The sequence below is a fragment of the Bos mutus genome, chromosome 5, assembly GCF_027580195.1.
Source record: "Bos mutus isolate GX-2022 chromosome 5, NWIPB_WYAK_1.1, whole genome shotgun sequence".
Taxonomy (NCBI): Eukaryota; Metazoa; Chordata; class Mammalia; order Artiodactyla; family Bovidae; genus Bos; species Bos mutus.
Window position 1 is genome coordinate 32549829 of NC_091621.1, and position 13690 is coordinate 32563518.

Sequence of the window (13690 nt, forward strand, 5' to 3'; positions counted from 1 at the left end):
TTACAATAGCAAAAAGAGTAAATAAATCATAATAGATAGTTTTAAACTTGATTTTTACAATGTGTTTTTTGGCCTTAAAAATAGTTCATTCAAAATGTTTAAATGTTTTAGATTAAAATGTATGTGTCTACAGAACTTTCATATAAATTTTTTCAGGTCATCCTAACAAAACTGCTGCATGTTAGAAGTGCAAGGACTTATCTTTCTCACTTTTCTTTAATATTTAACTTCCCCAGATATAAAATCAGATCAGATAATTTTTATTTTGCATCCTTTTTTACTGTTGATATATGGTTTGTTTTATAATTAGTTAAATTGTCCACCCGAACACCCTGAGGCATTGATAATTAGAAGTTAATTTACAGAGTAAACTTTTAAGTTACTTGAAATTAGAATTTCTTAATATTTTCTCTTCTTGGTTCATTTTATTTAAAAAAGAATAGAAAACACCTGAGCTTCATTATTGAAAAAATAATCAACAGAAGACTCAATGGCATATAATTCTTTTTAAGCAAAACAATTTTTTTGATATGATTTTTGTGAAATCTGCCATTTCGAGTTTCAGAAATGTGCGATTATTTCCTCATGGTACCTTTTGCAGACTGGCTTCCTGCCACTCCCATCTTCTTCCCACCAGCCAACCTCACTAACCTGGGAGTTTGACTGGGTCACAGAATTTTTTATACCTAAGCAAAAGAAAATGAAGGAAATCAGAGAAAACCTTTACCCTCTAAACCTGTGGTCAGTTTAAGAAGCTGCAGAGAGGGGATTTTTGTCCTTTTGAATTCCTATCACATAGCTCATCTGACTACCATCATCACTGGGGTTAAGTGAGATAGACTAAAGAGAAGGGCAGAGATGTTGAAAGGGTAATCCAACCTCCTGTGAATCTCTATTGGTATTCTACAAAGCCAGCTATTTTTGGTTTACACCTTCCCTGTTTCCTCCTTAAAGGTGACTACATGATTCAGTCCTTGTGTGCTAGACCCCCATACATGTGTTTAAATCTGGCTTAGGATATCTCATTAGATTAGTACAATGGGAAGCTCTCTCTGCCAAACACTTTTCCATTATAATGTTTAACTGACTGATATGCTCATGAGTGAATGCAGATTCTGGAATACATCCAAAAGATTTCTTTATTTTCCAAAAAAGTAAAATGTCATTTTGACTTCTAATTGTCCAGTGCTAGTAACAGTCATTCTGTGGACATGGGGTGAGGTGAGGAACTTGGTTGGGGTCCATGTGCATTTCCCAGGACACTGCTGGAACACCAACCCCTTTATCTGAAAGTACATTGGGATGAAGGTAAGCAAGAGCTAGCAAAATTAAAAGGATATACTTGAATCTGCTTCATTTTTACAAAAAAATAATGTACAAAATTATGAATTTTCAATATTCTTAGCAGCAAAAAATGTGTGACCCACTAGAATGTAGGTGTGTCACAGAGTAGTCTGGACTCTGTCACACTGAGGAATGTACTCCTGAGCATCAGCTCACTACATTCTTCAGGGCCTCAACAGCCAGTGTTTGAGCCCCCTGCCCACCTCTGAGAATTTCTTCAGGGGCAAGGGACTGTTTCTGAATAGAAGACACCAGGTGCTTCTGATTGTGATTTAAACAACTTGGAGGACCACTATTTGATATATTCCTTCAAAGGCTGAAAGCTACTGTTAACTAATTCAAGAAATAGCAGTCTAATGTGCATCTGTTTAGGGAGGCTTCCTGTGTGACTGTTCACAACTCCCTCTCTCTCTGCAAAAATACCAAGACTTCATTTGAAAGGGAGAAAAAAGAATATCTCAAAAATTATCAACTTCAGCTCTCATCAAAAGACTTGGAAATCTCTAACATTTGAAAGACACACAGAAGTGACAAATGCATTAAGTAACCTTTGTTACTGTTTATCATAGGACTAAATTTGCAACAAGTAGTCAGCAATTTTCCTAGCAAGTTTTTCTATACATGATTACTCCTATTTAAATAACTATAACTAGGAGGATACTAGTGGTTACAAAATAGCCTAATTATAATCAAACTATCCCTGGTTATAGTAAGGAAACATAGGAGGATGACCATCTTGTTAATGTCATGATTTTCTATAATGGTATAGTTATACTGATATATGATATAGTCATTAAAAGATCCACGTGATGCAAAGGGAATGGTCTGGCTTTTTGTATTATGTGAGCATAGATTTAAAGAGCACTTCACCTGCTGAATAAGCTGTGGTCTTGTAGGTCTCAGAGTCCATATTTATGTAAGAGAATAATAACAACTCCAGTTCACGTGTTGCCCCTGATGACTTTTTATAAACATTTTCTTTTACTTCGCTCCCCTTTTGCCGTAATGTTCATATAGACATGAATAATAAATATATTTCTCAAGACACAGGTTCCTACAACTTCCAGCTCCAATCTCTGATTAATTTTTTAAGTCACAGCTTAAATTTACCCTCAAGCTTTTTTTCTTAATTAGAAGTCTTGAAGGCACAAACATATTTTCAGTAGGTAGACTTGTTCTTTGTGGAGTGAAATCACAAAGGCTTTAGGAGCTTTTTGTTTTGTTTCATTTGTTTATAGAGGGGAAGAGGGGATTCGGTTACAACTCTTATTCTTTAGAAAGTCAGTCACTATTTGTGAGGGAAACAGGTTGAATGGGCCAAAGCTTGTCTCTTCAGGCTTCTCCTTTTTGGACTCTCATCCACAATGTCTAGAAGTTGTTCTTTGTTCGTATTTCAACTTACCAATTAAGGATATATGGCAAATTTTCAAAGTACATGGCTTCCTGCTCCTAAATGGGCATCAACACTTGCCCTTCAGCCTTGATCTTTCCTCTTGCAGGTAAAAACAGAAAAGATGGAGAGAAAAACATGGTGGATCCTTTTCTCCCCGTCTGTGCAAGCCTGCCTCCAACCTGGTGATCGCTGACACTCACTATTTGTGTGAAAACTTTTTTTTAACACATTATACTAGATTTTACTAATTAATTCAATATTGTAGCTTCTGAAGTTCCCCCTGCCAAAGTCCAATTCCTAGAGGATTTTTTCCTTTTGGACACCTAAACATACTTTGAACAGAAAGATACTTGAAAATAATGATATACTTTTACTAATATCTGAAAACTGTCTGCTGAACTAACCCAGTACATCATATGATGGCCAAGTAAAATTTTTGTGTTTTCATGTCCTGTCTTTCTTTGAAATTACATATCTCAGAAATTAGCTCATTATCTGAAAAAAAATATGAAAAATTGGTGAATTATAATACAAGAGTATTGCCACTGAATGGACTGTTTGATTTACCCAAGCAGGTAATGAACAAACCTGTTGTCAAATTCACTAATGAGTTATCTTAATTAGGATGTAAGCTAAGGGGCATTATTTCCCGTGGCCTTCTGTACCCTGGTTCCATATATATAATTTGGCAAGAAAAGACATAGAGCAGCAAGAAACAACTGAAGCCTGCTCATGGCCCTGTAGGGTTTTTGGAACAATTCCTGGAATTGGGAAGTGAAATTGGACAGCATGTGGAGAAAACTGTCATCTCAGTAGCTAGATTTAAGTGAAGATAACAAAGTGATTAACAGCATGTATACATATTTAATTGTTAACTCCTAGCATCGGCCTTCTTGGATCTTTATTTTGAAAGGAAGGTCAAGACTTTTTGGAAGGACATGGGTAGAAATGAGAGAGTAATATTGGAACTGCTTAAATTTCATTATTTGAAAATATTTCCCTTTCCCCGCTTTGGTCAAACAAACATGCTTAAAATTCTTATTTCTTCACAAGAAATACTTTTGCTCTTCTTAAATAGGCTTACTCTTAGGCATGGGATATTATATAAATATCTCCTTTAGTAACTGTAGCATTCCCATCTGTGGTTGGAAGAACTCTTAGGGAAGTTTTGAGAGAAATATATATAAATCCCAAATATTTAAGTAATTAAAAAACAATTGATCAGCCATCTTAAAGGAATACATGTCTCTGGCTCAAAATGTTACTTATTTCCATCATTTTTTACTTCTCATTTTCTAGTCTCAATTATTGTCACAGAAAGAAGCATCCTAGAATGTAGACTGGAGATCTAGGGCAATTGCCATTTTAATAAGATTTTTAAAAATAATTTGAGATTGTCCTATATCCATAAATATTGCCATGGAGATGTACATGAATCAGCATTGTGGGCCCCTTAAGCGATCTCTAACTGAAAGTATACCAGCAATATATACCATCAGATATGAATATAGTTTGGGAAAGGATCAATAAAAATTAGAAAGGAAACCACATGGCAAGTATGAAAAGTGCCAGGAAAAAAAGAAGCTTTCCTTCTCCAGTTTCTTTAGATAAACTGTATCAATATCAACTAGAATTACATTGATTCATTTACTTCCCTTTAACCTCATTCTCATTTCTAATGGGGATCTAAGTTCGTTTTTATCAAGTAGAAGGTTAAAATACCATTGTTAGAGGTTAAAAACTACCATATTCCCATTTAATATTCAGCTTCATCTTAATACAGCCTTATGCTTCAACAACGGAGAAGGAAATGGCAACCCACTCCAGTGTTCATGCCTGGAGAGTCCCAGGGACGGGGGAGCCTGCCGTCTATGGGGTCGCACAGAGTCGGACACGACTGAAGCGACTTAGCAGCAGCAGCATGCTTCAACACCACCACACATCAATTTGTGTTATATTACCTTATGATAAAGCAGTTGTCTTAACTAATTTTCAGAACAAGAACAGGCTTGTAGTAAAAAAGGGACTTCAGTTGATGTATTTTTGTAAAGAAGAAGCCACCCGCCTTAATATAACTGATGTTCTTTCAGCATTGTTATTTTCAGATTACTTTATTTTAAAAGGGACAATAATTTACACTGAACTTTTCATTAAGCTTTTCATTGACATTTAGCATTCAAACTTTTCATTATGATTTACTATTTTAGTAAAAATAAACAGTGAACCACGGGATAGGATATTATATGTGATGGTTTGTTCTTAATTGCTTACTGAGCAATTACAAGTGGAAACAGGATGACACTGGGATGTGTCTCCTGTTTAGTGTCAAAGCTTATATTAAATGTGTGCTATGTGGAGTGGAATCCCAGAAGGACCAACAGTATGTTGGATCCAATTCCAACCACAGTTGTTTAGAAAGCCAGTCAGTGTTTAAGCAGAAGAAAGTGCATTAAGGTTTTTGGCTAAGTATTGTCACTGACTCATGATGCTTGACTACTATGCCTCCTGTTTAATCTTGGAGGATCCCAGTTTCAAATCTTCTATGCCACTTGACCTAAATGAAAATGAATCTCAATTATTGATGGAATGAATAATGGGATACATGTGTCTTTTTCAATTACAATAGCTAGAACATGGAAGCAACCTAGATGTCCATTGACAGATGAATGGATAAAGTTGTGGTACACATACACAATGGAATATTACTCAGCCATAAAAAGGAATACCTTTGAGTCAGTTCTAATGAGGTGGATGAACCTAGAACCTATTACACAGAGTGAAGTAAGTCAGAAAGAGAAAGATAAATACTGTATTCTAACACATATATACGGAATCTAGAAAAACGGTACTGAAGAATTTATTTACAGGGCAGCAATAGAAAAACAGATATAGAAAATGGACTTATGGACATGGGGAGAGGGGAGGAGAGGATGAATGTATGTAAAGAGTAACATGGAAACTTACATTACCATATGTAACACAGATAGGCAACAGGAGTTTGCTATATGGCTCAGGAAACTCAAACAGGGGCTCTGTATCAATCTAGAGGGATGGGATAGGGAGGGATATGGGAGGGCGGTTCAAAAGGGAGGGGGTATATGTATAGCTATGGCTGATTCATGTTGAGGTTTGACAGAAAACAACAAAAGTCTGTAAAGCAATTATCCTTCAATTAAAAAATAAATTAAAAAATTATTGATGGAGAAAATATAGTCAACTTATAATGTGTGAATAATCATTTTGAAAAAAAAATTTTCTTCTATTTTTCCTCAAATGTCACTGACTATTTCCTCAAATGTCACTAAACTATTTCACAGAGTGTTACTACAATCCTAAAGAAGAAATGATGGAATTGAGAAATAATTGTATTTCTGTTCATTTTTCCTTCTAATTATTTTATATATGAAGGAGACTGAGTGGAAATCACATCTGTATTTTGTTCATACATAGGTTTTTTTTTTTTCCTAAAAAATTGGTAAATTTCAGGAAAGATTACCAAACACTTTTACAATAATAAAAACAAAACCTTAGGATGTAATACAGTAGGAATTTATATGATGTATTTATGTGATGTATTTATCTTCATTTATTTGAGTTAACAGATCACAAAAAAGATATAAAAAGCTATAATCAATGTAACACAGTTTTTATCATTTTCCCAAAAATGCACAGTAATGCCCAAGTAATTCATATTCTCCTCAACACAAAAGGTCTCTAAAGGAAAGCTGTCAAGGCCATTTTTTAATTTGAATCTGGTAATATTGTTTTTAAATGATTGTTTTCACTGTAGTAAATGAAAAGCCTGATGGCGAATCGGTTGTGTTCATATCTTAGCTTTAGCTTTGCTAGCTGGATGACTGTGGTTATTTTATTTAATCTATTCATGTCTGGATTTCCTCATCTATTAAGGAGTGAAAATAATGTGCTTACATTTTAGGGTTATTTGTAAGAATTATAAAAGACTCAGATATAATAAGGATTTACTAAAATATATTATTTTGTTTGCCAGTAGTCAGTGATTTAATAGTAAATACATTGAGAACCTAGACAAATTTTGGAAAAGTGAGTATGGATATGGCCAGTGAGATTCTGTTGAACCACACAGAAAGTGGTTCATAACCACTCTGGCTATGTCCAGAAGGATGGTCAGTTTCTAAATGCCTGCCTTTGTGCTGAGGAACTAGTGGCTGCATTATTTTATTTTCTGCCACAGCACTTTTCTCTCCATTTTGAACAGAAAAACGGAGCAAGTAACATGAGCTACACTGCTTAGAAAACCTTTCTCCTGGGAGACAGTGCAAGGCTGGCCACGTTTCTCTCCACAGTACCACTCTAGTTTCGCTGCATCCTTTGTACACACTAGAGGGCCTTCACATGACCAGTTTTCCTTATCTCCAAAAAATTTACCAGAAACAACTTAATTTTGAGTGGAAAGAACTGGTGTTTACCAGAACAATCTGATAAACAGATCCTTGTTAATTATTATACAAATATTAATCCTATCCAACAGCTCAGATGTGCAGAAAGCTCTTAAAGGTGTAACACTGATAGTATTAAGACTAAAATTTACTAAGGGCTTTCTGTAAACCAGGCCTAGCACTACATTCCTTAAAGATTTTTATTTTAATCCTAACAACAATCTGGTCAGTTTTTATTACTCCTATTTTATACCTGAGAAAATGAAAGCTTAGTCAATTTGATAAACTTGCCCAAGATAAATCAAGGCACTGAATTTAAAATCAAGCCTTTTTTAACTCTAAAATCTCTGTTCTTTAGTAGTATATTTCCTCTCAGGTATTTCCTAGGGGATATTTGTATTTAATTACTACATGGAAAAAAAACCTACTTGGTAAATTACTACCAAGTTATATTGCCACACTATGGTTTTGGGGTTATCAACCAACTCCTTTCCATTTATTTTCTCAATTTCACCTTCTTAATGCAATACCGTTTCAGAGCAAATGAAAGAATGAGATTGTGTTGTGTATAACTGTTATGTTTACAGAGCTCTGAAGGTCAATGTGATAAATTTATTTATGTCTTCACCAAATATTTTTTAAGAAGGGTCAGTATAGGCCAGGCATATATCAAAGAAAGAAATGCATAAATATAATTACAGCCTTTTGCTTCATATTGTTCCTCAGTGAATGGGATGAATTATTATGCATATAGTATCCCAATTAATGCATTATTAATATGCAGCTTTAACCTGACCTTTCCAAAAGTCATTCATTTGCCATCTGAAAATTTCAGAGAGTAATAGTGGGGAAATGATTTACACCTTAATGATAAAAGTCTAACCTATGGCGATTTTGCCTTAAATTTCCTTTAACATTTCCTTATGCTCAGAAAAAGTGTATGAATGCCTGCATTATAAGACTTTCTCTTTTTTTAAAAAAATATAGTTTTTAATTTTTCATTTCTAAATTTTAATTTTAATACTCTGAAATATTCCACTCAGTAATTGACTTGGGCTGATGCTTAATGTGAAGTAAGGAACATTGTGGTTCTGATCAAGAATGTGTATTGTTTTTCAATGTAGTCTTTACATATGGAAAATGCAACATGTTCTTTCTGAATATCAAATGTGGTTTATATAATTTATGTGGCTATTTTCATTAATTTTGGATGGCATATTATTGTTACTTTTAATTAACATCAGTAAGTATAAAAATACTATTACATATATATTTATAAGAATCTATTTGCCCTTATTAATTTATGTTTTGTGCTTCTAAATAAAAGTTATTATCATAAATAGGCTGTGTCTTGTGTTATTTTACTGTTAGTAGTAATGCAACTGTGTTGTTCTATGCACATTTTTCTCTTTGGGACCAATTACAAAGAAATTGGTGCAGGTTTGGAGTGTTATCTATACCTCTGTAAAGACCAAAGCCCATGTGGAGAACAAGGCCCTGGAGATAAAGCAGCTGATCTGACATTTAAACGGGAAGGCACTTAAATAATGTGCCCATTTTCTCTAGCTGCTCTCAAGATTTCTCTTTGTATTTGCTTTCACCTAAAAGATAAAAACATGTGTTTTATTTAATACTTTAAAAATTTGCCACTCTGCTAACGTTGTTGATTATTTTGTTCACTGTGCCTAATTCAATTGGGGATGGCCTCCTTTTTGATGCAAAGAAAAGTGATGTCATTGTCTGAAATGTCTATCTTAGGAGTTCTCTGGCAACAGAACCTTGTTTAGCATTGTAAGTGATAGACACTACATTACCATCTAAAGAACTTTTTCTCACAGTTTTAAAAAGAAGACATCATGATGCAAAGTCTAAGTATGCTGTAAACCATAAACTTGGCATTTGCTACTGTCTTTCACAGTCGCTTATTTACTGTGCCATTCCACCCTTTTCACGACAAAGATCTGTTCAAAGCCTAAAAGTTATGTCTCATTTATCTTTTCATTTCTCCCACTCAACACAGTGTTCTCAGTTTAGAGAATAAATGAATAATATTAATACTGAGTTATTAAGCATCTGTGAAATCCTATTTTTAACATTGTCTTATGACCTGTTTCTTCAGTATAATTCTTCTGACCTGTTTCTTCAGTATATTATTTGATGTTTTTAGATCATTCCTGGTATGCCTGAATTAATAGTTGTTTTCTACCTTTTATATACATAGAAATATTTCTGTTAATATTATTTCTATTACTTTAACTAACATAGACTGTATTACCCAAAATGGTACATACAGTCATTTTCAGAAATTTCTACTCCAAGTAAAATAAATTAACTATAACATTTAGAATTATTAAAAAGTATTTGTTCCATTTTGGGGAGGCAGAATGAAACTATGACTAACTATCCTCATATCTAGGCAGTGTTATCTGATCTGATTCATTTATTCAGCAAAATTTCATTAAATCTCACTATGATTAAAATCTGTTAGGTTCCTTGATGTCAATTGTATTTTATGAGTCAAAGATTATCATATATATCCTGAATAATAATGCCATTTTAAAGGATGGTATTTATCTCTTTTCATAAAAAGACATCATGAAATCATTTAGTAAAAACTATAAGTACCATTAGTATTGCTTCTTATAGTTTATGCTTAAAAGGAATGTGGCAACACTGATTTCATTGTGTAAATATTCTTTAGATTAATTGCAAGGAAGACAATTTTGTATGCCAATATGCACCCAATTCACTGGATGGGATTCATTGATTCATTACCCATATTTTCATTCCAGGCCCTCCAGGCCCTCCAGGTGGTCTGCGAATAGAAGACATTAGAGCCACTTCTGTGGCACTTACTTGGAGCCGTGGTTCAGACAATCATAGTCCTATATCTAAGTACACTATCCAGACGAAGACTATTCTTTCGGATGATTGGAAAGATGCGAAGACAGGTGAGTTTATTTGTTTGATTAATCTGTTCATGTTTTGAGATGAATTCTTTTTTCTTGTATTCAGTTCAGTTCAGTCACTCAGTCATGTCCAACTCTTTGCGACCCCATGAATCACAGCATGCCAGGCCTCCCTGTCCATCACCAACTCCTGGAGTTCACTCAGACTCACGTCCATCAAGTCAGTGATGCCATCCAGCCATCTCATCCTCTGTTGTCCCCTTCTCCTCCTGCCCTCAATCCCTCCCAGCATCAGAGTGTTTTCCAATGAGTCAACTCTTCGCATTGGGTGGCCAAAGTACTGGAGTTTCAGCTTTAGCATCATTCCTTCCAAGGAAATCCCAGGGCTGATCTCCTTCAGAATGGACTGGTTGGATCTCCTTGCAGTCCAAGGGACTCTCAAGAGTCTTCTCTACCCTGAAAATTTTCTTTAAAAAAATTATTTTTTTAGTAACCCCACACTTTGGTAGTAAACAAAACCACAACAAACTAAATGTTTTAAAGCTATAAAGGACGAAGCAGCATGGCTAATCTATTAATATAATGGGGGAGCAAAGAGAGGCCTCCTGGGTTTCTTATTTGAGCTATATGTAAGTCTAAGATGTATTAGGAAAAAAGTACAGAGAAGGTGTTATATTGACAAATGGTATCTATAGCATTATTTATTATCCTTTTTATCAAATTACAGAGGTACTATAGCTCTGCATTAAAAAAAAAAAGACAGTTGATCATAAAGATTAAACACTTAAATCTTACTGGCATAACTCCGAGTATGTTCCTGTCTGGCTTGAATTTCCTCAAAACAGGTTTTAAAAGAAGTTTAGTACCTCAACTGTTTTCCCCCTCATAGTTTATTCAGATTTTCTAAAAGAAAAAAAATTATAAGAGTAAGTGGGTACTTTCCCTTGTGTAGAAGTTATTACCATTGTCATTTGTTATCACCAGTCTTCAATATCACGTTAGCTTATTTTCTCAGATATAAAAAAAGATAGAGGATTGTTTTGATAAAATAGCCTGTTAATCCTTGTCATTGTTGACAATATATCTAACCAAATTTGTAGTTATTAGAATTTATTTTAGATGCATAAGGAAGAGGCATAAAATATGGCCTTTGTTGTCACAAAGGGAAGAAAAAAAGACAAAAGTGAATAGAATGCTCCTTTAAAAAAACAAAAAAACCAACAACAAGAATTAGTCCCAGCATAACTTAAACCTGCTCATTTTAATCTTTACATAATGGAATTTATTTGTATTGCTCCCTGAGAAGTTTTAATTTAAATTTACCTTTTTAGGATAATGTCTTCTTATCATGGGAAATTAATGAAATATATATTTGAAATCTATAACAAGGGTTTAGGACACATTTTTGGGCTTCTCAGGTAGCTCAGCTGGTAAAGGATTGACCTGCATTGCAGGAGACACTGGTTAAATTCCTGGATTGAGAAGATCCTCTGGAGAAGAGATAGGCTACTCATTCCAGTATTCCTGGGCTTCCCTGGTGGCTCAGACAGTAAAGAATCTGCCTGAAATGTGGGAGACGTGGGTTTGATCCCTGGGTTGAGAAGATCCTCTAGAGGAGGGCATGGCAGCCCATGCCAGTATTCTTGCCTGGAGAATCCCCATGGACAGTGAAGCCAGGTGGGCTACAATCCATGGGGTTGCAAAGTGTTGGACACAGCGACTAAGCACAGCACAGGATATATTTTATTGTTAAACAATTCTCTGCAGTACCTGAATGGCCTAGTGGTTTTCCCTACTTTTTTTCAATTTAAGTCTAAAGAAAGAAAATTTAGAAAACTCAGCAGTTGCCACAGGACTGGACAAGGTCAGTTTTCATTCCAATCCCAAAGAAAAGCAATGCTAAAGAACATTAAAACTATCACACAATTACACTCATTTCATATGCTAGCAAGGTCATGCTCAAAATCCTCTAAGCTAGGCTTCAACAATACCTGAACCGATAACTTCCAGCTGTACAAGATGGTTTTAGAAATGGCAGAGAAACCAGAGATCAAATTGTCAACATCCATTGGATCATAGAAAAAGCAAGAGAATTCCAGAAAAACCATCTACTTCTGCTTCATTGATTACACTAAAGACTTTTACTATGTGGATCACAACAAATTGTGGAAAATTCCTCAAGAGATGGGAATACTAGACCACGTAAACTGCCTCCTGAGAAACCTGTATGCAGGTCAAAAGCAACAGTTAGAACTGGACATGGAACAACAGACTGATTCAAAATTAGTAAAGGAGTACATTGATGTTGTATATTGTCACCCTGCTTATTTAACTTCTATGCAGAGTACATCATGCAAAATACTGGGCTAGATGAAGCACAAGCTGAAATCAAGATTGCCAGGAGAAAATCAGTAGCCTCAGATATGCAGATGACACCACCCTAATGGTAGAAAGCAAAGAGGAACTAAAGAGCCTCTTGATGAAGGTGAAAGAGGAGAGAGTGAAAAAGCTCACTTAAAACTCAACATTCAAAAAGCAAAGATCATGGCATCTGGCTCCATCACTTCACAGCAAATAGATGGAGAAACAATGGAAACAGTTACAGACTTTATTTTCTTGGGCTCCAAAATCACTGTGGATGGTAACTGTAGCCATGAAATTAAAAGACTCTTTCTCCTTGAGAGAAAAGCTATGAAAAATCTAGACAGAGGATTAAAAAGCAGAGACATCATTTTGTTGACAAAAGTCCGTCTAGTCAAAGCTATGGTTTTCCCAGTAGTCATGTATGGATGTAAGAGTTGGACCATAAAGAAGGCTGAATGCCAAAGAATTGATGTTTTCAAACTGTGGTGTTGGAGAAGACTCCTGAGAATCCCTTGGACTGCATGAAGATCAAACCAGTCAATCCTAAAGGAAATCAAGCCTGAATATTCATTGGAACAACTGATGCTGAAGCTGAAGTTCCAGTACTTTAGCCACTGGATGCAAAGAGCTGACTCATTGGAAAGTACCCTGATGTTGGAAAAGATTGAAGGTAGGAGGGAAGGGGAGGACGAGATGGTTGGATGGCACCACCGACTTAATGGAAATGAGTATGAGCAAACTCTGGGCAATGGTGAATGACAGGGAAGCCTGGTGCACTGCAGTCCATGGGGCCACAAAAAGTTGAACACAACTGAGCAATTCTGTATATAAGTTTATGAAGTTCAAATGAATTAGAAACAAGTGAAACATTTCTATTACATTATGCTTGTGAGTATAAGAATTATTTATAAACATACTTGGCAAAATCCAACCATTTGAAAAACAATTTTTTAAACCATTTAGATATTTGATAAAATAATGCACAAGCAGTTTCTGCTTCTCCAAATAGAATGAAAATGGATGACAGTAATAAAACAGTAGATGATCTTCGATATCCAGTCAAATTGATGTTAACTATAGATACTGGAGAGCAAATGAAATACACACATGTTTAAAATTTGGTTTGGCTTTGAGAAAGGAATAATAATTGCAATCATCTCCATTAATTGTGTATGCTTACTGTGTAGCTCAATAAAATATGCTTCTCACTAAAAAAAATTATTCTATTATAAATTATGTTTCATGAGAAGGAAGACTTTTGT

At 34.9% G+C, this 13690-nt stretch overlaps 1 protein-coding gene across 2 annotated transcripts in view; it reads left to right on the forward strand.

Moving 5' to 3' along the window:
• CNTN1 (contactin 1) overlaps positions 1-13690 on the forward strand; it is a 430610-nt gene that overhangs the window by 319099 nt on the left and 97821 nt on the right. Inside the window, exon 16 of one of the 2 annotated variants that reach the window (XM_005896820.3) lies at positions 9948-10106. In XM_005896820.3, coding sequence (XP_005896882.1) covers positions 9948-10106 — 159 coding nt within the window. Of the gene's footprint in view, positions 1-2843; positions 5763-9947; positions 10107-13690 lie in introns of those variants that run through there. The other variant, XM_005896822.2, reaches the window with a different exon arrangement.